The sequence below is a fragment of the Melozone crissalis genome, unplaced genomic scaffold (assembly GCF_028551555.1).
Source record: "Melozone crissalis strain CALT ecotype California unplaced genomic scaffold, PUWL_Pcris_2 ptg000027l_1, whole genome shotgun sequence".
Taxonomy (NCBI): Eukaryota; Metazoa; Chordata; class Aves; order Passeriformes; family Passerellidae; genus Melozone; species Melozone crissalis.
The window spans coordinates 48,322,562-48,348,966 of record NW_026535805.1 but is presented as its reverse complement, the minus strand read 5'-3'; the positions used below and the strand labels follow the sequence as shown (position 1 = coordinate 48,348,966).

Genomic DNA, 26,405 nt, shown 5'->3' with positions numbered 1-26,405 from the left:
CTTGATACTTTGTTGCCTCCTCTGCTTCTGCTTTTCTTTTGATTTTTCTGGTTGCAAGATTCTTAGACCAATTTTTGCACCATCCACATCTTAGCTTTTTGCGGACTTCTTCTCCCCCTTCTCCTTTGGCATAAAATGAAACAGCTCTTGGCACAGCTGGAAGCTTCTCTCTGGGTCCCACGGAGAGCTCATTACAGACGGCTCCCAGTTAGGGAGTGAAACTTAAACATTCAAGTGCCAGCACAGGTATGGAGGGAATTTTTCACTTCCTCTTCAGAAAAAGGAAAGCAACAAATCAGCTGTGCTGGGCTGAGCTCTGAGAACAAAGTGTGAGCCTCTTCTGTTACAGCAAAACAATAAAGCCAGAACATGTAAACAAGGAAGGCTTTTCAATTCCTTCTGCTCGGGATGGGTGTTTTCTTATCTCAGATGTGGTCTGGTCATGTGATCAGTGGTGAATGTCTGCCTTGGCAATGATTAACCAAACTGACGTGCCTGCTTCCTCAGCAGTCTGACGTGGACAGCTTGAATGAATATTTCCTTTAGCTCCCGGTTTGTGCTGGTTTCGGTTCGCAGTTCGCTCCCCTGAGACTGGCAGATGCCCTCGGCAGGAGTGCACCTGTGGCTCCTGCCCTCACTCACGCCCAGGTGCATTCCCTGCCAAGCACCCGCCCTGCAAACAAACACTACGGCGCTTTTTTTTTGAATTTTATTTTTTTATTCAGCTGGGATGGGCACTTTTTACAAGGAAAACCAAATATATATGGCTTACAGTAATAAAGCAATATATTTTAAGGCATTCCTTATTCTGCATTTTAAGGAAACCAAGGCACTAGCCAAAAAGCATTTCTCTAGGTGACTGGCTGATTAAATCAACCCTATATAAAAATAATGGCTGTTTTCCAGTCAGCTTGTAAAAAATGACACTGCATTGACAGTATATTCCCATTTCTAAAGTATCTCTAATCCAGCATACAGACCAAGCATGGGTGTCTGGATACTGTGTGGCTGTGGTAATGCAGGCTGAAGTGTTGGCCATCACATCACAGCAGTGCAACCCAAACTCTGTAACACCTGGAAATCAACACAGCCCAGAGGACATGGAATGACTGGAACAGGAGCAGGAAGCACAGAAGATACAGCGACAGCCTGTCTGCACATAGTGGCGGCATTTCAGTAAAAGATAAATTTTTACAGATCAGCGTCTATTTATTGAGATCAATCAAAACCCACACATGGACCTATAACTTCCTGGTGATTATAAAAACGGAGTCCTATAATTTCTTTCCTTTATTGTGGTTTTTTTTTTTGGTCAGGAAGCTGACTTCTGTGGTTTTATTTTACTAGAAAGAAAGCACCTAAATAACAGAAACCAAAGTCACTTGCTTTCATCATATCTCTCATTCATTTGAGTGAGGATACCAGTGGCAGAGGCAGTAGGCTACTGACCAACTAGAGACTGTGGGATGACTAAAAGATATCTCTATTGAAAGTGATAATATTAGTATCAGGTGCATCTCCACTGACACTCAAGAGGAATGAGAAACTGCTTGTAAACACTTTTGCAATGCTGCAAAAGAAATTAAATAAAGGAGGAAGTACCATACACATCAAGTCACCACTAAACTTCATCATCTTTAGAGTTTGATTTAAAAAAAAAGGTATGCTGATTTGGCAGATTATGATGATCTTCTTTCATTTCTGAAGCATCACTGGAGATGATTTTTCACCAGGAGTTATTAACCATATTATAGTAAGAACACAGATATCCAAGAGACATTTGCTTTTCCTTGGTGTGAATAACACTATCCAAAGGAAAGAAAAGCCTATATTGATAAAGAAACCATCTTCATTAGTCTAGTTTAAAGAGTTGATTACATTTACTGAAATCAAAAAATATTAGAAACTACTACTAAGTAATCTCACAATTTTCAGTTTGCATCATTTGATCTTAATTTTCCTATAATGGTTTTTTGTTCTGGCAACTTGGGCTTTAATTTGACAAAGCTTTGGAAACTCATTTCCTGATAGCTTCTTCATGACAACAAAGCCATTTGCATCATACAGAATCAAGCTGTACAATGCACAATCATTTTCAGGACCAAGTCCAACTTTTACACTCAGGAACCAATATACAAACACATTAGAAATCACACTGCATTCACTGAGACCACTCAGATAAGTACTTATAACTGGAGTTACAAGAGCGCTTAAGCCTACAAATAGTTGTGTATATGACTACCTTATCTCAAAGAGTTCCAGGCATTAAATTCATCTTCTCCCTCAATCTGTGTCCCTGCTTGGCTTTAGAAGAACAGAAAGACTTTTTCTGAAAGTGATCAATAAATATAAATCAGATTCTTTTCATCCTGGTCTTCAGGACCAGTTCTATGTATTAACCAAGTCGACTTTAAAAAGCAGCCATTAAAATCATTAATCAGATTTAAAAGACTTCTCAATAAGAGAGAAGATTGGAGTTGCTGAGAACCACTGAGCAGATTTCCTATCCCATGTGGGAGAGGACAGTAAGTGAGCTGTGGTGGTCACACTGCAGCAGCTTCTGCAAGGGTCTTTGTTCCCATTCTGGTGACTTTATTGAGGATTCACTGCATTCCTGAAAATAAAGAAATTCTCTTACTAGTTAAGAGACTATATAATTTTATCATAGGCAAGAAAAGAAAATTAGCATGAAATAAAAATGTTCTTGCTGGTTTTACAGAAAAAAATAAAATCTGATAAATCCCATAATCCTGATTTTCATATTCACAGTTTGGAACAAATGAGGGTAATCACGTATATTCAGGGGCTTTTCAATATAAACTGTTGTCCAAGTCCTCTGCATTTGAATTACATATAATTTGACAGAATAATCTTTGCATTACCTATTCCTTGATTTAACTTACTTCTTTTGCCTTGCATCCCACTATATTTTCCATTTTTTGCAAATCGGGCCAAAGAGTTCTGCATTGCTCCTTGGCTTCCTGTAACTTTATTTAATTTGTTTAGAACAATTTAAATTGTAAAAAAAATAAGCCACTGGAGGTAGAGTGACTGTAAAAGACTTAATCAGAGATATTAATTTTATTGGCAAAAGTGGTTTAAGAAGAATGCAAGGGTCTCACCTCCTTTGTGCAGCCAGCAATAGCTAGCAAAAAAGATGAATTTATTATAACCAGAATGGCACATTTACAGTATGAATACTGAAATTTAGTATTCTGGTCCCTATATTAAAAAAAAAAACCACCAAACACTAATATTGTAAGTAATTTCTTAAAATACGCAACACCTTGAAACAAAGATTGATCATTTAAAAGCTGAGTCTGACAGGACTATATAAACTTAGACTTTAGAAAACAGAGCAAGTCTATTCAATCAAGCACTACTTTCCCCCTTCATGCTAGGTAATTTCCCATTTCTTTTAGTGTATATTTTCTTGTTCCATAAAGAAAAGAGTGTACACTGATGCTATAGGTTTGAGGATAACAGATATTTGAAGTTACATTTTATGTTTTCTATATATTGCCTATAAAGTCCAGTATAAGTAAGACTCTTGCAAGGAGCTTTGCACCTGCTTAAACAATTAATTTGAAGTCCTCTAAATCCATTAAATCAAATTCTAATTAACTTAGAGTCAATATCCCTTAGGCCTTATTCTACAAAACAATCCTGTTTAAACGCAGTGGTGAAACATATTTTTCTTAGTTGACTGAATGGACAGAAGAATAATGTGCTAACATTACATCCTTTAGTAAACTTAGTACAAAACTAATCTGCAACACTGACATTAATTGAAGTGATCTTAGAATCAGGTCCTGCTCTGCATGAATTAAGGTATCAGACTAAGTTGTATAAAATAAGTACAGATAAGATCTGAATCCACAATATTTTAAAAGCCTTGTTTTGATAGAAGTTCTATTTGTGTTACATGCCTTCAAAAATTATGTAGTATGAGCTTGCATTACAGATAGTTCCTACATTTATTGGTTTGTATATGCTCTATGTGGAACTATTGGCATGAATACATAAAAACTTAGGAGTTTCAGAAAAAAATGTAGCCTCCTTCAACACATAAATATGCTGGTTCATATTTTAGAGACAAGGAGTGGCATCACTGAGACTCAGTCTTCAGTACTGATGATAACATGGTGTTTGAAACCATTCCCCTATGTCATGCAGAGAATTGTAGTCTGAATAGTTCTGCTGAAGAAAAAAAATATTCCAAGGCAATATCCATCAACAATTTTTTAATGAAATATGAGTCAGTTGAAATTGGAAATTGAAAAAGACAGTGGTTTTTCTTAATGAGATCACAATAGAAACAGGCATTTTCATTCATAATTGCTTTGAATTCTGTAAAAGGAAATAAAGACTCCATGTAAGGAAATTAGAAATTAAGGTATAAAATACAAGAATTGTAATTAAATAATCTATGATGCCTGTAGCATCACTTTCTATACAGTATAATCTTTTGCAAGGCAGAAGCTATACTGCTGCATTTAATGTATGCTAGTTTAAATATTCGACATTATTACCTTGCTTAGAAAAATTTCATAATGCATTACAATAAAGCAAGTCAAACCTTTCAGCAAAGTAAAATATTCAAATAATGTGAACTTTAAAGAAGTTAGCAGAAAACCAAAAGCATATTGCTTTAAATCTGTTCTTGGGGAATAATTTAAATGACTAACCATTTTAAAGTTGTGTAGTTTTTTTAAGGTAACAAACTGAAATAAAGCACTGATTTTTTTTATTACAGCTGTCTTTTCAGCCATATTTCTTTCCATTTGCACATTAAAATGGAACATATTACTACCACTTTGTAGCTTTTTTATATTCCTTTTAATCAGCACTTCCATTTTGTTTCTCTAATTTGCAAGTTGCCTTTTTTCAGTGAAAATAAATTATGTGTGTAATTTTACTCTTGACAAAATTGTTTACTCTTATTGATTAATCACTTTCCTGGTTTTGTCTATTATCTTAAACCATAAATCCATGAAGACATAGAGTTACATTTGATTCTGCATTTTCCAACTTGAAATCTTTTTGCATTTGTAATGAGAAAACTCTGGCTATTTATTTCCAAAAGGCTGATCCAGTAATCCATCTCTACCCTAGAAAAACATTAAAAGTATACTTTCAAGTGCTTTGGTGATGAGGGTTGCTTATTTATTAGCTGAATTTGGGCCTGAAACACGCTACATCTGACAACAAATTAACAGAGAGGAATAAGGTTCTGTCAAGGATTGACAGAATAGAGACTTCCTCCATTTGTTCAAACAAACAGATCCCACTTTGCTCAAATTTAATGTAAGTTTTGCCATTATCTGCAATGGGACCAGACCTCAACCATTATTTTTCCTTTCATTGTACATTATTCTAAATGATTTACAGCCCACAGTGTTAAAAGTTGTAACTTAATTTGCTTTCTATGAAGCAGTATCTCTGAATTAAACCAAAGAGCTGTAGCTCTCTAAGGCATGAAAAACACTTCTAATCAAATTTATCTCTGTGTGGGAAAAAATATGGCAAGTGGATGACAAAGAATTATCAGCAAGCATGACTTTGCCATTCTTTTAAGAAAATGTATTCCAAAGCTGACCCTGCTATGAATAGTTTTTAAATTTAGAATGTGTATTTATTTATGAAGATTTTATGATGGGTCAAGATCGTTTCTCACATAACTCTATCAAAGTCTGTATGCTACAACATAGATGACTTGAGAACATGATTTACCATTTATATCTGAAGTTGGAATTGCATCAAAAGAAGCAGAGAAGTCCAAAGAGAGATGGATATAAAGAAGCAGCGTATCAAAATATTGTAGTCATTGTTTCACCTGCAAGTGAAAGTGCTTGGGGTTTTTTTCCAAAAATAAAACCAGCACTCTCTCCTAACCTTCACTGTACCTCAAAAAGGCAGCACCTCACAGAGAGCTGAAATTTACTATTAGAATATATTGATATACCATGTAAAGGAACACATCTTATTAATGACTTAAGATTACTGAAATATGGCATGCAAAACCACTAGAAAAACTAGCTGTTAATTTTAGAATAGAATAGAACAGAGCAGAACAGAACAGTTCAGCTGAAGGTGACTTGTAATGCCTGACCACTTCAGGACTGGCCAAAAGTTAAAGCCTGTTTTAAAGGACAATGCCCAAACACTTCTTAAACGCTGACGAACTTGAGGTGCCAGCTGCCTCTCTAGGAAGACCATTCCAGTTTGACCACCCTCTCAGTAAAGAAATGCTTCCTAACATCCATTTGGAACCTCTTCTGGTTCAACTTTGAACCATTTCTACACCCTCTGTTACTGGATCTCAGGGACAAGGGATCAGCATCTCCCTCTCTCATCCATCTTACTTTTATTCCTCCTGCTAGATCATATTTAAACAAAATTCATTTCCATGAACTGTGCATACATTAGGATTATAAATATATCTAAAATCTCTCTATAGGAAAAGAACTGGTTCTGTAATCACTTCCTATGACTATATGAATCCTGTGCATGGTCCATCCACCTTCTTGACTAAGTGTTCCTCTCTCTTTGTATGTTTTCTAAATAGTTTTCTACTTCCTGTTTCTTTCTTTCTGCTGTATCTGCCTTTCACAGTGAGATGTCGTATAAAGAACATTACCTAAAAGGTAAGACACTCTTTATAAGCCAGAGGAAAGGTGCCCCACAGCAGCCTCAGGATGTGCAGTTACATATTTTCCCTATGAAAAGTAAAGGATAGGTAGAAAGAAAGCTTTAAAGCTGGGATATGCTTCAAAACTACGTTAGGAAGTAGCAGACAGGTATGTGTTGCACAAACTGATGCAACTTGTCTTGCAAATATGTATTTTCTTACTGTTCTTCCTTTTCTTTTGTTTCAGTATTCTTCTCTCTCCAGAGATGTAGAAAATTTCTGTATAGTTTCCTGCCTCCTCTTTTCTTTCTGCTTGTCTTTCGCAGCTGTACAATGAGATGCTGTACAAAGAACATTACCCAACATCCAAGACATGATCTTTATAAACACAGGGAAAGGGGATGGGAAGCCACCAGCCTTGGTGATACTCATTTTCAGTAAGGACTTCTGATGAAGAATTCTGTCACCTTCTTTCTCTGAAAATTGATTCCCAAATACATATTCCTTTGTCTTTGCTTCTACAGCTTTAAACCTTATTAGAATTGCCTCTCCCCCTGTCAAGAACATGAAGATATCTAAATGCAGACATACAGTTTTCCCAAAAACAGAGGAGATTGCTCTGACCTGCTTCACAGACACACATAGAAACAGAGTACAGATATTTCAACAGTTATATCAGCATGATGGACTTTTCTTGATGTTTCGTATATATTCCTCTACATCACCTCCTTCTTATCAAAATACAGCATACTTATTTTTATCTTTCCATCAGACCACTACTAGACATCTTCTAGAAGCAGAACAGTAAACATGAAATCCCATTTATATTCAAAATAAGCTCTTGTGTTTTAGATTTATAAGCATTAATATTAGCTTTTTGTTATTGCAGCCCCAAGAAATATAACTCTCATTATAATCAGCAATGAACACATACAGAAGAAAATATGTATTGAATAGAAGATCAAATGCTCTTTAAGAAAGAGGATTTATAGTTAAAGAAGGAAAAATTTGACCTCTACTCATCATAGTGATAGGATAAAATCTGGTCTTGAAAATCCTAACATGGTAAGGATTGTAATTAATTAAGTAACTCGTATGTTAGTTTAAAAGCACAGATTTCTGTCTTATGTTACAGTGGGTCAAATTTTTCTGTACTGAGTTGTAGTAAGAGCAAAACTAGAGCAACATGACCAGTTTTTGATCCTGTATTCCAAAAAATTTGATAATGACCAATTTGATAATGACCAATTTGATAATAACCAATTTGATAATGGAGTGATGAATTCTCCAGATTGAGAATCAAAGACAAGCCAGCTCAAAACCCTTCAGCCTTTAAGAAAGGAACTTAAACAATTAAACAAAAAGAGTCTGTGGGAAAACATAGTAGCGGCCTTCAAACAGATGGAAGTCTGGTGCATGTGGCTCTCACATCTGCTAGGAATAGGACACGAGAAAAAAGAAAAGATGCATTAGAGCAACAGAGAAAAAAAGAAAAAAGATGCGTTAGAGCAACAGAGACTTTGCTATGAAATGAAGGGAGGGAGAAAACTCTGTGTTCTGCATGTAAGGACTAGTAAACACTGGAAGAAATTGCCTCAGTGGCTCTTTCAAAGGGGCACTTTTAAAGAAGCAGACAGTTGACTTCTAAGGGTGTCTGTACTCGGATTGATCCTGTCCCAGGGCAGAACATGGCTCTCCTTAGGCCTTTCCTAGTTCTGTTATCTGCAAGTCTGCAGTGTTATAGTTATGGCATTTCCCACTGGCTGTTCAATAGCTCTGTTCTTTTTGTGCAGAATGCATATTGGAATACATTAGATTTTTTATGCAATAACCAGCAAATGTCAGGCTTGAAATGCAAGCCTGTAACCTACTTGGACAATTCAGAAATCTTCAGAATGTCTGAATTAGACATATTCCTGTTTTACTTACGAAGAAATTGAAGCCATAAGCAATTTATATTATCTGTCCATGAATACACCACGAATGAATGGAACATGAGAACTGAAAATGAGTAATCTTCTGGATTTTACACTTCACATTGTAAACATACAAGTAGGCCCAAAGGAAGAAGAAAAAATCCCAAACATAGGAAAAATAAGACAGTGTCCCATAGATCATAGAAACTGCACTGTTCTCTCCCCATTAAATACAAAAGGGTGTGTTTTGGAAGCATATCTTCCCCAAAAGTCCATATTTCTAGTGCAGTTTCTTTCGACTAAATGTAACATTCATCCAGGTCAAAAAGAAAAATCTTTCAAAGTACCTTTAAACAACTATGCAGAGTTTTAAAATATATACCCGCTAAGGGTCCAGCAATTAGTCTTGGTTATTAATCATTCTGACAAAAAAATTGATTTTCATTTCCTTCTTTCATGTTGTGTGGAACAGCCTGAGGTAGATTACAAGATCTGAGAGAGATGATAAGGACAGTAAGAAGGCTTTTGAGAGACTCTGAGCACCTAGTGGATTACTGTCTGTTTAACCTTTAGATGAGCTACTGGGTTTAGTTTTGGGAATCTTGTCTCTTTAGCATCCTGATTTTCATTTCTATGCTGGTCAGATAGAATGTAGGGAATATAGTACTGAGGTGTCAGATGTAATCAGATGACCTAATCCCAGCAGGACACTATAAATTGTTTGTGTGTAATTCCACTACGAAATTGATATGTCCATATTTTGTACCATATAAAAAGGCTGCTAAGCATCCCAATAAACAGAAAAACTTGTGAAGTCACTGGAATTTAATCGAACATTAAATCCTGATCAATACTTAAGTAAATTCGCCAAGCTTCTCTACCTAGTAACAAGGCATCCTGTGTGCCACAGAGGGATGCCTTGAAAATTATTTAGTATTTCATTCAACTTTTAAAAGTCTGCTAAGGAAATAGTAAGTGCTAGAGACTGTTTTTCGAAGAAAATATATTCTTGACAGATTTCACTGTCTTGCAGAGACAAAGGTTATCCCTAAAATAAATTAGTGTTAATAGACCTATGTCTCCCAAAGTATCACTCTGTCATACCCTACTTCTGTATATCCTGAGTTTATTCCTGTGATGATTCCTAAACAAATGCTTCCTTCTTAGTGTCCTAAACTTAAAATCACGGAACCAAATCCAACAATCCTGTTTAAATGCATGAAGAATCCCATTGAAGCATCATAGGATGTTTCAGGGTTGGGATGCTGGGCTGTGAGGCATTCTTATAGCTGTGCACTGAACAACTGCATGGGTTAAAATCTAAATCAAGTACAAACCCGAGTACATATCTTACCAGGGTGCTAAAATGAAATATATTTTTAAAAACCCCCAAACCCAACACTTTTTGGTTTGACTAATGTTACTCCAAAAGTATTTGCATACGTTTTTTAAAAATCAACAGGGAAAAATCTAGAATGTTCTGACCTTACTTCTGCATAAGAAGGTGTTCCTTTTCTAAAGTGAAAACGACCTGTATTTGTTCAAATACTTATTTTCACATATCACTATTACATACTCTTCGGTAACAATACAAGAGGCCCTCTCTTTTTTTTTTACACAGAAAAAACCCTTATAACCCTTGCCAAAATAGACAAACGGCTGCAACTTCATAGCTGGGACAAAGTCAACTCACACAGTCCTAGGACAATGCGCACGAAGTTTAAGGGAAGTGAAATAGACTAAGGGCAGACGATTCCCAGCTAACTCCGAGGGATGCTCCAATGCATTGTACTGCTGCCCCCTTAAGGACAAAGAACGCGAGGAGCTGCACTGCTTGTCCTGCTCAGAGGCCCGCAACTTCTGCGTGACAGCTAGGATTTCGACACAGTTCTCATGCCTTTATGTACGTTACCACACTCAGTTGTGTCCCCTTTGCTCTCCAGGCTACATTAGTAAGCTCTTGCGCTTTAAAGCTTCATGGTGTTAGGAGCCTGTTCTGCATGGAAAGCAGGCATGATGCAGCAGATGGAAACCAAAATGCTCCTTTTTTTGTATTTCTAAAAGGCTTTGACCCACTGAATCACTCACTTCACATGTTTCCTGCAGGTTGCTAAACATTAGGGTGCTGAGGGTGTGCAGAAGCCACTGCTCTCTCCTGCAGGCTCCATGGGGATCTGTATATCAGGGGTTGAGGGCTGGAGAGGGAATGTCCCTCCAAGCAGCCTTGCAGCCCCAGCCTGAGGGATGCTGGTCTTCAGGTGTGCCACACCACAAGCAATTCTACCTCTGTACGGAGTAACCAGTTAGTCATTTCCCCTACTAGGACAGGACTTGTGATTTTTCCCAATTTGCCAATTATCACATATTTACAACATAAAAGAAATTATTGTGATGCACAAATTAAGCATGAGGCACCCTAAAAGAAATTCAGTTAGGACCTGATAGCCCAACAGTTCAACTTCAGTTATGTGGACATCTCTGAGTGTCTCATGGTGCTACCAAACCTGAACGACAGTGCGGAAAAAGTGCTGTAAACACATTAAGGTATTTCAGTTTTTGCAGAAGATTTTCAAAGGCAGCTCCTCTCAGAAAGGCCCTAGAATGGGATATCAGTATATTTAAAGAATTCATTTGAAAGGAAGAAACTGAGAGACAAAACACTTTTAAGACAAAAGAAAAAGAAATAAAATGTGGTGTATATGTGCTGAAAGCAAGGGGGGCGTTAGAATATAAGAAAATAAAGATAGTGCAGAGGGTAATCTCACCCCTGAGGAGTTGCAGCTGTACTAATTACCAAAGATTAGGAACAGGCCTGCCCTGAACAGGCCACAGCTGTGTCCAGTGAGGATGAGGGCTATAAAAGAGTGGGTTAGGTGGGTGAGAAGCAAGTTGAATTTTGTTGGCTGTGCTGTAGAGAAGAAGGAGTCAGTGCTGTGAGAAGCTGCCTGTAAGATGACACCCAGAAGGTATGGAACTCTTGCAATAAGATGACAACAAGAAAGTAAATGGCTGAGATTATTACCAGGCTTGTGCTGCAAATATTGAAGATAAATGAGAGAATAACACTCTGTCTTCTCTTTCCCCAGAACTGAAGACCAATTTACTTCATTAATATTTTCTCTATTTTTTGTTGTCAAACTTCTGATCTAATCTTCAGCTTCATGTATCTGAAATTTAACTTGCTGAATCCCTCCATGGGTGAATATTGTTCCCTACACAAAGGGGTTTAAGATAAGTATGATTAGTACTATTGTGTTGTAAATACTATGATAGCTTATCATTGCTATCAATATAATTGTCCAGCATTCACAAAATCTGGATGTTCAAGATTACATTCAGTTGACAGTGAATACAGTGACCAGAGGGTTGGACTAGATGATCTTTTAATCCAGAAGATCCTATGATTCTATCAATGAATACGTAATTTTCAGTATCTATTCAGATGTTTCAATACTTCAGTGTGTTAAGTTGGTTTTTTTGATGAGTTTTTGTATAAAATGCTTTATGGGCATAGAAAGAATGGTATAACATAAACACTATTTTGGAAGCTACCTGAATCTTTTTCAGGGAAAAAAACAAGTAACTGAAATAAGATAGATGTACTGATATAATCAGCAAGGCAGACAAACTTTATATGAGAATAGCATGAACCACTAACTGTGGGTGACCTTTTGGACTCTCTGAAGTCAATCAAAATTGTGGCCATCAACTTCAGTGGGACAGGAATTTGCTCTGTGTTTTCTAAAGTGAGCAGCTTTAGGAAGGTAAATTGCCTTTTGCTCTCTTTTCAGCTGCTGCATCATCTGGATAGTTATTGTCCCTGTTGTGTGTGAGGTCCTGGATGTGCCTTTTTTGTATGCTCAGGTTTCACACATGCTATTTTTTAAAATGTATTTAGGCATATATGTGTTTCTTTAACATATGTCTAAAGCGCATATATGTATCAATATTTCTACATAATTTATGGTGTGTATACGCATATAATGTATGGTGTGGGTATATATTACATGGTATGCGTATATCTACATACACACCAGCATTAGAAAGTACATTAATGCCTGTGGGAGATTCTGAGAACCCTTGAGAGAAGCTGCTGCCGTACAATGGGCTTTGGTAAAATTACATGTAATCCATTTCTATCCTGTTCTGGCACCTTAAATGCTCATCCTGCCCTACTACTAGCAGTTTTGAACTTTATTCCTAGTTTCTATATATGTTCCTGTCTAGTTTATTTCCTAATCTGATACTGAACTTCTCAGTAGAATTTTTAAATGCATGTGAGAGGTCATGCTATGAAATTTCTCTCATCTGTGTCTACCTGAACATAGCAAACTGAATCCTAATAATGTATATTAAGAGCTACAATGCAGAATAAGTACCTTGTAGCTCTTAATATATAATAAAATTGTATCTATTAACTACTTGAATGTATTTTCAAAAGTGTTTTTCTCTGTAATACCAAAGTATCATTGAGTGATCCTGCAAAAATAAAATCATAATTTGATATAATCAAAATTTCTGATACATGCTACTACGGTTATGAACTCCAACTTAAGCATCTACAAAGCACAGCATTTACAGCTGTGCAAAGGTAGGCAACACGGGAAAAGATGACTTGTATTAAATGTTTTTTAACAATTGCTCTCAATTCAATTACCTTTTATACTATTCTATTTATAGCCACACAAGAATTTTAAAAGAAAATATATGTATTTATAATCAACAAGAATTTTTCATGTTTTGTGAATCAAAAAGTTTTGGTGGTGTCATTGACCTACTGAGAGCAAAGAATTGAAGAATAAGGAGGTCCTTCAAACAAGGCTGTCAAGCCCATTTGTTTTAGCATCCTGAGTCCAGCCTTCACTACATTTAAGTTCAACCGCTGAGAATAAGACTACCTCAATGCAATTTTCATCTGTTTGTTGTTTGCCTTTCCCCAAATGTAGTACTTTCTTTCAGACAGCTCTTTCTTTCTAATTGCACTACAGCATTATTTATTCAGCAGTTACTTAGCAAAATCTCATTTGTTTATGTATTCTGGACACAGACTGTACTGTTCTTAATTTTTTTTGTTTGATTACCAAAACTTCCAATAAATTAAGAGGTATCTATGGAATTACCTATGAAATTGTGGATTTTCCACAGCCAAATGCACAGCATAAGTGGTTCACTGTATACAGTTTACCCTGCAGGGACTTTGATACATAAATCAGAAAACAGCTTGCCCTGGAAACGACCTTTAAGATCATCTGGTTCCAACCCTCCTGCCATGAATCTTCCACTAGATCAGGCTGCCTGGGGCCCCATCCAACCTAACCTTCAACTATTCATGGATGGGGCATCCACAACTTCTTTGGGCTACCTGTTCCAGTGCCCCACCACCCTTATAGGAAAAAATTTCTTCCCTATGTCTAACCCAAACCTGGCCTCAGTTTAAAGCCCTTGTCCTATCATAAATGCCTTTGTAGAAATCCCTCTCCAGCTTTCATGTAAGTTCCTTTAGGTGCTGGAAGGCTGCTGTAAGGTCTTCCTGAAGCCTTCTCTTCTCCAGGCTGAACAACCGCAGTTCTCTCAGCCTGTCCTCATAAGAGAGATGCTCCGGTCCTTTCATTATCTTCATGACCCTCCTCGGGACTTGCTCCAGCAGGTGCACATCTTTCTTATGCTGGAGGCCTCAGAGCTGGACGTAACAGGAGTGGAGTAGATGGGCAGAATCCCCCCCTCCCCCTGCTCTCCACATCTCTTGTGATGCATCCCAGGACACAGTTGGCTTTCTGGGCTGGAATTGCACATTACTGGGTCACATTGAGCTTCTTCTCCAATACCCTCCAGGTCCTTCTACTCAAGGCTGCTTTCTGTCCATTCACCCCCCGGCCTGCACTTGTGCTTGGGATTGTCCTGACCCGGCTGCGGGACCGTGCACTTGGTTCAGTTTCACGAGGTTTGCACAGTGCCACCTCTCAAGCCTGTCAAGGTCCCGCTGGATGACATCCCTTCACCCCAGCGAGTCGGCTGCACAACACAGCTTGGTGTCATCACAAACGTGCTGAGGATTCATAACGAAGTAGTAAGTAGAGTTTTTCTACTTTCATATATGCTAATCGTCCCCGTTAGGGCCCTTGCGGTGAGGCACCGGCTGTCCAGTCACTAACCAGGGCTGTCTCCTGTTCCCCGCTGCTCCCTGCTCACCGTGTCCCCGCACACACTCCCCGAGGACTCGCGGTCTGCCAGGCGAGCGGGGCCCTCCGTTCCCACGCCGGCTCCCGAGCGCACAAAGCCGCGGCGGGAAGCGTGTTTTTCGAATCCGAGCGCTTGGACACGCCTCCGGCCGCCCTCCGTGCGCCCGCCCCTCCATCCCCGGCTGGCCGAGGGGCTGTGCCGCAGGTGAGGGCGGCCCCGCCGGGGCGGAGCGCAGCGGGCCGAGGGTGTCCCGCGGGCCCCGCTCGGCTCTGCCCGGCTCGGCTCCGCAGGAAGCGCCGCCCGCGCTCCTTCCTCCTCCCGCCTCTTTCTCCTCCTCCTCCGCCCGCCTGCGGCGGTGGCGGCGGCTCGGCGATGCAGCAGCACTTTTCCCTGGCTGAGTGCGACGTGGTGGGCTTCGACCTGGACCACACGCTCTGCCGGTACCACCTCCCGCAGAGCGCACGGGTGAGTGCGGGCGGCGCGGCGCGGCCGGGGAGCCGCGGGAGGGGCCCCGCTCCGCCCGCTGCCGCCGCATGCCCCGCCGAAGGCAAGCGGGGCCGGAGCCCTGCGGCGGGGGCAGCGAGACCGGGGCCGGCCCGGAACCTCAGACACCCACGGAGGATAAGAGAATCGCAAGTGCATCTCTCGCCGGGCGCTTCCTCAGCAGGCCTCTCTGCCCGAGCGGAGGGGACAGCCATGTCTCGTTCCTTGAAAATGGTTCTGCTTTCCTGGCCGTAGCGGCGCTGAGGAAAAGGTAGAGCCCGCCCGCTAAATCCAGAGATGCTGCAGAGTGAGGAGCCCGCAGCGCTTTGGACCTTTGCGAACTTTCTGGTGCTTGTAATAAAACGCCGAGTTTAGAGGCACCTCTGACTTAGCCCTGTGGTCTCTTTCGAAGAGAAATTGCTGCCTGTGCTGTGCGTTCCCGCCCTTGTCACTTTCGTTTTTCAACTCCTTGGTAATCTTACACTGACTCGTCCTTCTCTGTTGATGTCAGGACTGTTCTGGAGGTATCTTGTGTCGTGGATGCTCATGGTGTCTCACTCTCCCCCTTTCTTTGTCTCCATTCACTTACAGTACATTTTGCACTGCACAGGACTCCCACACTAATTGCAAGATAATTTCAGAATTTGGTATAGAAACAAATATTTATGAGCTGTACCATTTATTAATAGGCATCCTGTGCTGAAAAAGTGCATTGCTTCCCTTAGCTATGTGTGAACTTAAGTGGAGAGGCATCTTGCTTACAAGAGAGGATTCAACAGTAACAATAAAATATACGAGCTCTTAAATTTCCAGGTGGAAACTGTGTAACACTGGGCTTACTTTCCCTATTCTTGCCATACACAAGCACGTTCTTTCTGATACAAATTCTGTATGATGGAGGCAAACATTAGACAATCGATTATAAGAGTTTTTTAAAAATGCTAACCAACCAGTGAACAAAGTGGAGAAAAAATCCCAAAACTTTTACTAAACTTAGTACACTCTTCGTCTTCTCACAGGAGACAGAGGTAGACTGACACATGCCCATTGCATGCCTCCTTATCTCTTGGAAATACTTTAAAAGGCTCATAGGCCCAGCTGATGATGTAGTTAGTTCTTACTATTCCAACATTGTCTTCCATAATTTGTCTTTCTCAGACATTATTCATCCAAATCCAAGAAGATCTGTTGTGATTAAAGAAAAAAGGCCAGGGAACAGCTTTAATGAAAGGACCACAAGAAAAAGAGAGCAATTACTATTTTTAAATAGTCTTTAAGGACATGGCAGCATCTCCATAGAGCTTCCTGTAAAACTTTACGCGCACAGTACATTAATAAATTGCTGAGTGTCGTGCTAGGCCATTTGAACTTAGAAATAATAACTGTTTATTCAGTAGTTGCCTATTTTCTTCAAAATTAATTCCTTCAAATAGATTTAAAATACCCCTAAGGATAAATGTTTACTGGTTTAAAAGCCGCTTGTTGAATGTCAGTAACCACAACATTTTAAATTGAAAAAAAAAAAAGAAATAAAGCAAAAAGGATGACTGGGGAGGGGGAAATAGTGACTAGCCTTTAAGTACTTACCATCTTGGTTTCCCAACAGTCTTGAAGCGCAGGGGCTGTAAAGTAGAATGTTGTAATCTGGGTCATGGTGAACACATTGCACCAGAACTCTTGTATGTGTTCCAGTCATGACTAAATAACCTCAGGCACAATTTCCCAGTGGAGGCAGTGGGACAGGGCCCCAAGCTCCATAGTTTGATTTCACTTAGGAAGCATTAACACTTGCATCTTGCCGCTCCTCAAGGAAGCAGTGGCTTTGATCTCACTTCACTAATATAATAAATGCAATGTTTGTTTTTTTTTCATTTGTAGCTAATATATGATAGTTTTGCCCAGTATCTGGTAACAGAGAAGGGTTATGATGAAGATTTGCTGACTCTAGCTCCAGACAGCTTAGATTTCTGGTGAGTACATTGAAAATAATGTCGTTCCTTTACACTATAACTTTTTTACAAAGCTCAGAGAACAGCTTCATTTATTAGGCAGTTAATGTTATGATTGTCAAGTGCAATGGATAAATCCAAAATTACAGTTTCAAATACTTGTTCTAAGAAGTATTTGTCATGAGATACTTCTAACAGGGTATTTTGGAGAGGGAACTGAGCATCTAAGCTTGCTTTGTCTGTGCTTCCAGCTGTCTGGACACAAGCATTTTAGTCTCACTCTCTTTAATTAGGTATCATCTTTGTCTTCTATATTCTATTCAACAGTAACCATCAGATTTTAGTCATTTTTACCTCAACAGATGTTGTTTTGTTTGTGTAAGGCAGATTAATCCCAACAGGCACGGAAAGGTGACCTGCCAGGAGGTAGCCCTTGGGTGGCACATCAGGCACAAAGCCATGATGAAAAAGACTGAAACCCAAGTTCCTGCTCTGAACTCAGTGGTCTCTGAGCAGGAACTTAACTTGAATCTTGATAATTTTACTTTATAAAGTTATTATCTAGGCCGTGGGGGTGGAGACTTGAAGGCCAAATAACTATTAGATACACATACATTTTTTTTTTCAAATAATGTGCATATTCTTGTGTAATGGTTCTTTACCATTCAATATTTCACTGGACAATTTCCAATGAGATTAATTTCAACTTCCATGAGACAAGCAATGTATCTATATCATATTTTGAGGCCTATGATGCAAGAAATCCTTTTTTCAGCTCTAGATGTCTTGGGTTTGGTCTCTTATTGAAGCAGAAGGTTCATTAACATGGACCTGCAAGTCCACAGTGTTGGTAGCAAGTGTGTCATTGCTTCTTGCCCAGAAGTCATTCATGAAAGGTTGGCATCTGCTTGCTGCCTTCATGGAATATGTTTTTTCCTTTGGGGGCCTCATAGAGGATGAAGGTGCCATTGCTTCCTCAGTCTCATTTATTCATTTGTATTCTAACTGCTGAACTCTGAATTAATTTTTCAAAGAACCTAAGCAAATTTGGATCATAAGATTTATTAGGGAGAATTAGAAACTCTTGCCAAGTGTCTCCAATGCTATCAACTCTTCCCTTTGTTTGTGCTGGCTAACATGGCAATGCGTCTGCTTCATGTGTTCTTAGCTTATTGAGTTGCCTCATTTAGAGTGATGTCCTACCCCTCTTTTCTGTAATAACTGGTGTAGTCAGTCAAGTAACAACTAGAGGAGTTGCCACCAAAATAAGAAATCTTTATTGGAAGTGACTTAAATATCACATTTCTTAGTTTTATATGTTTAGACCTGAAACCTCCAACCAATCTTTATAGGACTCCCTAAATTTACTGGACATGGAACTGGGTTTATTTAGTAGAATTTTGCTATGTAAGGAAAATCTGGTCCTCATTGTAATAATGTGCACTTTCATAAAGAGAGGATTGTTCAAGCATGGAAATATTGAGAGGGTTGTGACTTGTTTGGTGTTCTGTAGCATCATAGCTACAGAAGTACCATAACTTCTGTAACTGCATATCACTGATAGATAAGAAGACAGTCCTCTGAAACAATAATTTTTTGTTTCTTCCCTAAAATTAATTTATTCTTAGTTGCAAAGGCTTGGTGTTGGACATTGAAGAAGGAAACTTCTTGAAACTTGCAGAAGATGGAACAGTTTTAAGGTAATATTGACAATAAAATCTATATCGTTAAATATAAGTTATATTGTTAAATATACTAACATTTTATGTCTTTCCTAAATGCTGTCTCTCACTTTTGTAAATATTTAAAATATTTATTTCAGCATGCATTCATTTATTAGATGTAAAAGTTTAAATACTCTTTGGTATTGGGGTGCTTTGTTTCTTTTAATGTTACATATGGAATCTTTTGGTAATGTTTTAACGTTAGCTGGTAGTAAATAATACCTCATTTTTAATAAAATCTGAGACTCTGAGGACACATTGATCTTGAAAGTAAATTCATTTTTTTGGTGGCTACCGATGTACTCTTTGTCCACTTCTACTAAAATCCTGGGTAAGAATTGAGAATAACCTGGCTTGGGGGCAGTACTAATGACTAATAGTAATGACTGAAATGGCTATTTTCTTTGTGCTGTAGACATTCAAAATTCTGAAAGTTTACAACTTATAATTTAAACAGTCTGAGATAAATTAACCATAGAAGCTGATACGTTCACTTTCGGAAGTCTGGGGGGTTTCCGCTTAAAAGCTACTTTGCTTTCAGTTGTCACTTTCAGTAAATTCTTAGTTCTTCTTTCTTACCTTCCTTTTTTTTTTGTTTAATATAGAAGACTGCTATTTGGAGTCAAAAATCTGAAAAGTAAATGTATCTAAAATATATCAATCCTAGTCCCATTTCTCCCTACTAATTTTGTTCCAGAACAAAAATCTGTGTAATTTAGAATGCAAGACAGAGTCTACTTTTTTTTTTTTTCTTCTGATAGCTCTCTGAATGAGCTTGAAGATGCTAAGGAAAGTCAGATCTCATTAAAAGAAGAAAGAAGTACTTTTGAGTCATTGCTGTTGTATCCTAAAATTCATTTAATAGCATGAATTTTGGAGTACTGAATGCAGAATTCAAGATAACAGGGTATACCTCATTAAAGGGAAGAGTTGGTACAGGATTACCTCTCTTGACATTGCTTCAAAATGCCTCTCATGCATTTGCTTCAAAGTGGGACCCAATTTGATGGTCCAAGTAGTTAATTTTTAATGCCTAAAAAGGCTAGTGTGTACTTATGTATTAAAAAGCTGCTTGCAGGGCTCAAGCTAGCACTTTTCTATAGTTCTGCCCTGCATTCTGTGATGTTACCAGGCTTCAGAATGATGTATAGGCTTTCTGCACTGTGCTTTATTGTGCAGCGTATGTTGATAGCTCAAGTATAGCGAGTGTCCTGACACAATTGAAAACATTCGAGCAATACAGAGTGATTGTGTTAGCAGGTGAGGCACAGCAGCTGTGCCCCCAGCCACCCAGACCTTTGTGTAGTAAGGCCTTTATTGAGAGCTGGAACGTATATGATAAAAGCTTAGTAGGTCCTGGGAAACTTCTAAGCTGTAAAGAGATCAGTTTTAATCAGCTTGCATGCACTGTAATTCAGTTGCAGTGTGTTACTTTGCACAAGTTGTAGTTTGGGTGTTTTCAACTCTCTTCTGTTTTGTTTTGGTTTGTTTTTTTTAATAAACAATGCATGGAACAGGGCAAGCCATGGTACAAAGAGCATGACATCTGAAGAGGTCCTGGAGATATATGGAAGGAAGGAGTGGAAGCATTTTAATACAGTCAGTGGAATGGTTTCACGCACAGGTAGCTATACTTTAGCATGTCTTCTTCTTTGAAATTGCTCTTTCCCTTCAGTGCCTCGTACAGTTTGTTCTTAACACAGATTTGTAAAAATACTCGGACTGGGGATTACTGGAACAGGTAAATGTATTGGGGAATACTTGGTTTTTATGTTTTTTAACTTCTAGTACTAGAATTCACCTTAAATTTATTTCATGGTATCTATTTTATGGTAAGACAAACGAGCTGACATTATAGGCATGTTTTGGTTATAGTGATGGGCACACACACTATTGATGAAGTAGACTGATGAAACCAGTGTCATGATTTAACCCAAGCCAGCAACAGAGGACCACAAAGCTGCTCATTCACTCCCACACTGCCTAGGCCTAGTGGACAGGAGAATCAGAAAGTATGGTTAATCTCATGGGTTGAGAACAATTTTTAATTAAAGTGAAATGTTGTTATAAATGTGCTAATAATACTACTAATAATTATTGTCTTGATAAGGAGACAGAACCTCAGAACCCAAGAGGAACAGTAATGTACAATACAATTGCTCAATACCTGCTTACAGATATCCTGTCTCATTCAGGACATATCTTAAATTTTTCTGAATTGTTGACTTGTTGCCACCAGTCCCATTAGTGGAGTCCTAGGTGCAGGTGCAATGAACAAAACAAATCTAGAAACAAAACTTCTCCCTGGCATTTGCAGTTCCTGTGTTTAAGATAGGAGTCACTTTGAAGGAGCTGTGGCTAGGTTTGTGTTCTTGCTCTGTGTTTCCTCTCTGTTTTAGTTTGATCTTGGCAGTTGAGAGTAACACACAGGATGTGATCACTTAAGGTGCATTTTGTTATGTAATGGAGATACTTTCCTTGAGATTTTGCTGACTGCTAATGCAATACTTATTCTAAACTGCAGGTAATCTTTTGCAAAACAGAGGAAAAGAGAGCTTTCCTGAGGTTATATAGGAAATGTGCTTTTCTTTTTCACTGAAACACGCACTTGGTCTCTGTTGTGAATGTTAATCCTCATTTTACTGGCTTGTTCTTGAGTATACCTGAGACAGCACAGACAAGATCATGAAAAAGAAATCACTGGTTAATTTCACTTCTTGAAGAGAGTTAGTTGAGCATGACCATAGTCTGAGGGGACAGTTGCAGCCTCCTGATACAGTTCTGTTTTCAGGACTGATGTAATAATGTGAGCACGCTTCCTCTTGGGCCAAGGAGCTGTCCACAGCATGTGTGTGCAAAGGACATGGATGTGTCAGACCTCTCCAAATGTCTGTGAACTTCTTAAACACTTTCCTTGTGTTGCACTGCTTGGGAAGTAGATATTTTGGAAGAGTTGAAAGATACTGTCCTGAATTAAAACTCATGCTTCTCCCCATTGTCTTTCACCAGGGCTTTTAGAATCTTAAAATATCTTACTGAAATCTCACTGCCTTCATATAGGTAAACAACTCTTAGTTGCCATTTATGACAATCACAAGTTAGCCTTTGTTAACAGAGATTGTGAAACAGATAATGCTTATTACCAGTAAAATCCAAATAGGAGCTTATAATATTACTTAAATGTGATTTTTATTTGTGATTAAAGCATACAGTACAGGGGTGTTTAAAGTATATTTTTCAAATTATTTTTTCCAGCTAAATACTATTTGTATGATAATTATTTTGACCTGCCAGGAGCTCTCTTGTGTGCAAGGGTTGTGGACAGCTTAGATCAGGTAAGAACTGGATTGTTTGAAAAGTATGTATTGCATTATCTTTTTCTTCCACCACCACATCTCTTGCATGCATTATTAAATGAATACAAATTGGGTATTGAACAGCATCAAGGTCTATTTCTCATTTGGACTATTCTGTGTTGGACTTACTGTATTAGAGTTGTCTCTGAAGATGATTGTGAGCTACATGGCATGTTCAAAATAAAAGTTCTTCCACCAGAGGGCACAAATAACTAGGATACTAATGGAAATGTGCTGTTTCCTCAAGTTTACCCTGTGGTATGCACAATGTAGTTCTTAAAGTCACCTTTAATTATGCTCGATTGTACTTGAAATAAATATAGTAGAAGTTTCCTGAATTTCATGATTTGCTAATTTGCAAGTTGTTAAACAGTGAATGAAGCTTCATTTCATCCTTTTTTAAGGTTGTTTTTGTCCTAAGTACATTGATCTGTGCACACAGATATAAATACACCTCTGGCATAGTATCTTTTAATTTTTTTTCCCTCTGGTAAACAGCAAATTAAATTCTTAAGGTGGAAAAGAAAATTGCTTGAACCTTTTTCAGTGCTTTTTAGGTAGATAGAATGTCCTAAATTCTGCTTTTGTAATTTGGTGATAATTGTTTTGTTGTGTAAAAGAAGATTTGAATGTTTAACTTGCATGCAGCTGGAGGTAGGAGAGGGTTCTTCTCATAGGGTAACTGTGTTGGTGTTAAAAGAGTACTGAGGTAATCTTCTGGCCAAAGCGCTGCTGGCCTGAAAATTGTCAGGGTTTAACCTTGTCTGCAGAGTGAAAATCCAAGCTGTGAGATGAGCGTCTGGGTCTCATTGGATATTAGGTGGCTTGCTGCTTTAGCCTTCACTCCAAAATAGCATGCTGAGTAGATTGCTGCCTAAGTCCAAGTGCTGCATGAAGAGTTAGCTAAAACTAGGTTATCAGGGAAGCATGCAGGACAGGTGCTCGGTAAGACTCTTAATTTTCTGCCTGATTAATCTCCTCCCCCTAAGCTGTTCACAGCTTAGAAACCTGTTGCAGTTGTGACACCTGTATTGTGTTTACTTTATATTTAATTTAGACTCAGCAGAAATCACCCACTTATTAAGAGAGAAAGCTCATAGCATATGTGCAGTAAGCTTTCACATCCAGTTACCAGTTCACAGGCTGGAGCGCTGACCCGGGATCAGTGCCGTGTTCAGCCAGAGGGAATTAAACCCGTGTTGTTTCTCCAGAGAGCCACGAGAAGTGGGTCATGCAACCTCTTTATCTCCTAGCAGTACTCAAGTATTTTATTGGATGTCAGCCCTGTTTCAGCAGGAGGGTTACAGTAATTCCCTGGAAGGTTAGCATCAGCCCCTTGAGAAAGATGCACGGCAGGAGGTGGTCAGCCTCACCAGCCCAGAACTTATGCCTGCAAAATGCTGCATCCTAAGGATTAGAAAGCATCACATTTTCTTCTTCCTCATTTCTAAAAGTAGAGCCTTCTGTATCCTGTTCTGTAAGCCTGCCTACAAAGTGAAATTTTCTTACCATTTCCAGACAGTATTATGGATTCAGGAAAGCTTTCTACTGGAAGCAGACGTAAGAATTACTACATTTGGGTTCAAAATGTGTTTGGACATGAGTTGGATGCTGGACTACCCTGCACTGTTAAAAATGTATCTGTTTGTACTGTGTCCAGAGCCAGAACTCTTGCGTGTTTTCAGACAAAGCATGGGAGCTTCTTAGTGGCTTTGATCTTCACACTGATGAGCTAAACAAAACAATGCTTTGTCTTGATAGTTCAACTAATAAAATCACATGTTGTAATTACACCGAAATCATGGTGTACTGGATGGCCATGCATACAGTTTTCTCTGCTTTTTGGAATTGGTCAGTACTCCTTTATATCTTGTATGCAGTGGCTGAAGATCTGCAAAAAATTAGTTTAAGTTATTTTAATCTCCTCTGAGTTCAAATGTTTTGAAGGAAGTATACCCAGTTTTAAACTAGTATCCATCTGTCCTCAGAACAGCACTCCGAGGAGCTTTTGGTTCAGTTCACTGATTATTTTTTTTTAAGAGAAACAATCAAAAAACCCCAAAACTCCAAACTAAGGGCTAAGTCAGCCACATAGAGTGTGAGGGGAGAAGGCAGGTGAATCTTTCTGTCTTGAGAAGAGTGCTAGCTTAGGCTACTTGCATTGCCCCTAGATAGATGGTCCCCAGTATCTTTTGTACATAGCTTTGAATAATCACCCTTGGTTAGCACCCTTGGCTAGCTGAAGCTGACATATGAAAGCTTTTCTCTTTATTAGCTCTTTTATGTATTTCTGTGGCAGTTAGCTGTAGGAATGGATTAAAAAAAAAACTTCTGAAAGCCACAGCACCGTATTTCCTGCTCTTAACCTGTAGAGCTGATAAATGATAAACAAACTATGCTTGTCAGTTATGCACAAAAGACCTTGTTTGTGTGACTTGCTGATTGTAAAAGTAAAGGCAGACTGTTCTCTGGAAGCCTCCATGACAAGTTTGGACTGAAATAGCAGTTTACTTCGGTATATATAAGCTACATACTTTTCATTTTTGTTTGGCACTGATAAGGGTTTGGGCTTGGAGTTTTTTTTAGTTTCTGAATGTTTCCCTCTCCACAAAACACCTAATGCTTACAAAATGGCTCATTATTCAGGTATCAGTGCAGGTATTAATACACAGAGGGCAGCAGTGCCCTGAAACTGCTAGCAGTTGCCTTGAAATTTATCCTGATGTAGATGTGGAAGGCCTCTAACAGCATTAAAGAAATACTTTCCATGACTGATAAACTCAAAGACTATACCACCTGCTTTACTGCTGCCAAATTACTGTGTAACTGAGCACCTCTTACGGGCTCTGTAGCTAATCCTCTGCTCTGTAATACTGGCTAGCTCTGTAATTGCATCTGTTTCATTCATCACTACTAAAATTTGTGGTGTTTGAGAGTGCTGTGGGGCTCAGCTGGTTGAGATTTTCCTCAACCCTCTCATGTGAGAGGCTGAAGGGGAAGCTGAGGTCAACTGGAGCTCTGCTATGCCTGGGAATCTTTCTAAGAATGGCAAAAGACTGTTCACAACCATGGATCACCTTCCCCTGTCCTTCTGCCTGAGCTGGGGTTTGGCAGTCTTCGGAGCACAATGCCATGAAGTGCTGCTCAGTCAGGCTTCTGGATAAGTATTTTATGCCATGTTTGGGGTAGGGTTCTTGGCAGAAGGGCATTGCCTCTAAATTATAGCAAAGGGATTTGCCAGTTCTTAAGGTGGAAGGTAATATGAATGCCAGGCATATTGATAATGTCAACATGCTAATTAATTAAGTTCAGTATCTGCAGCCCTGGGCATTTCTTTTCCCCAAATGTCAGTGGAATGGGATGCTCATTCTGTAAATTGCTGTTATAGCTGATGCCCCTTTTGGCTGTAATGTTTTAGAGTTCCTCACAGATATTCAGCATTTCTCCTTTTCCCTTCTTCCTGCCATCATAACCCTCTAAGAGGGACATAACTTGTCTGCAGTTACCTGCTGTTAATCTGGGAGCTACTGAATCCTGATGTTCTGAATCCTACTGTCTTAAGACTGTCTTACTCTGTATAATTTTGTTAGTTCATGGCGCTTCTGTCACTGTTTCAATATGAAAGCTTGTAATAGCTGATACTTCATATAATGACTAGGTTCCTTTTGACACTTACAGCATGATGGTCAGAAAAAATATGACTTCTGGAAGGACATGGTGGCTGCTATCCAACATAATTATAAAATATCAGCTTTTAAAGGTAAGTGGGTTCACTGAAGGCTCACTATAACAGCTGAAAATATTACATGTGCTTGCCGGAGCAAATATGTTTGCGAGTACACTGTAGGCTACTCAGCACAGCTTTTACTTTTCAAGTTTATAAATAGTTGTATAGTAAACACATGTTTTCTCTGGAATAAAACATCTTTATCATAACTATTTCAGTTTCATTTCACTGCTTTGATATCTTTAATAACATTTCCAATGTGCTATTTCACTCAACATTTCAATTTTTATTGCTATTTCAACTCCATTTAGAAGGACAAAGGGTTTCTTACTGTGCTTGATATGGTAATGTGGACATCCTCGAACTGTGTTTTGAATCTATTCCTTATGATCTTGTAGTGATATATAAAATCCAAAATGAATTGGGGAAAGAAATTCAA

At 38.8% G+C, this 26,405-nt stretch overlaps 1 protein-coding gene across 1 annotated transcript in view; it reads left to right on the top strand.

The window, feature by feature from the left end:
• Window positions 1-15,006: 15,006 nt before the first annotated feature.
• Window positions 15,007-26,405, top strand: part of NT5DC1 (5'-nucleotidase domain containing 1) — a 127,765-nt gene continuing 116,366 nt past the window's right edge. Inside the window, exons 1-6 of the mRNA XM_054279498.1 lie at window positions 15,007-15,192; window positions 17,089-17,180; window positions 18,788-18,859; window positions 20,401-20,507; window positions 22,139-22,218; window positions 25,918-25,999. Coding sequence (XP_054135473.1) covers window positions 15,100-15,192; window positions 17,089-17,180; window positions 18,788-18,859; window positions 20,401-20,507; window positions 22,139-22,218; window positions 25,918-25,999 — 526 coding nt within the window. The 5' untranslated portion in view covers window positions 15,007-15,099. The remainder of the gene's footprint in view (window positions 15,193-17,088; window positions 17,181-18,787; window positions 18,860-20,400; window positions 20,508-22,138; window positions 22,219-25,917; window positions 26,000-26,405) is intronic.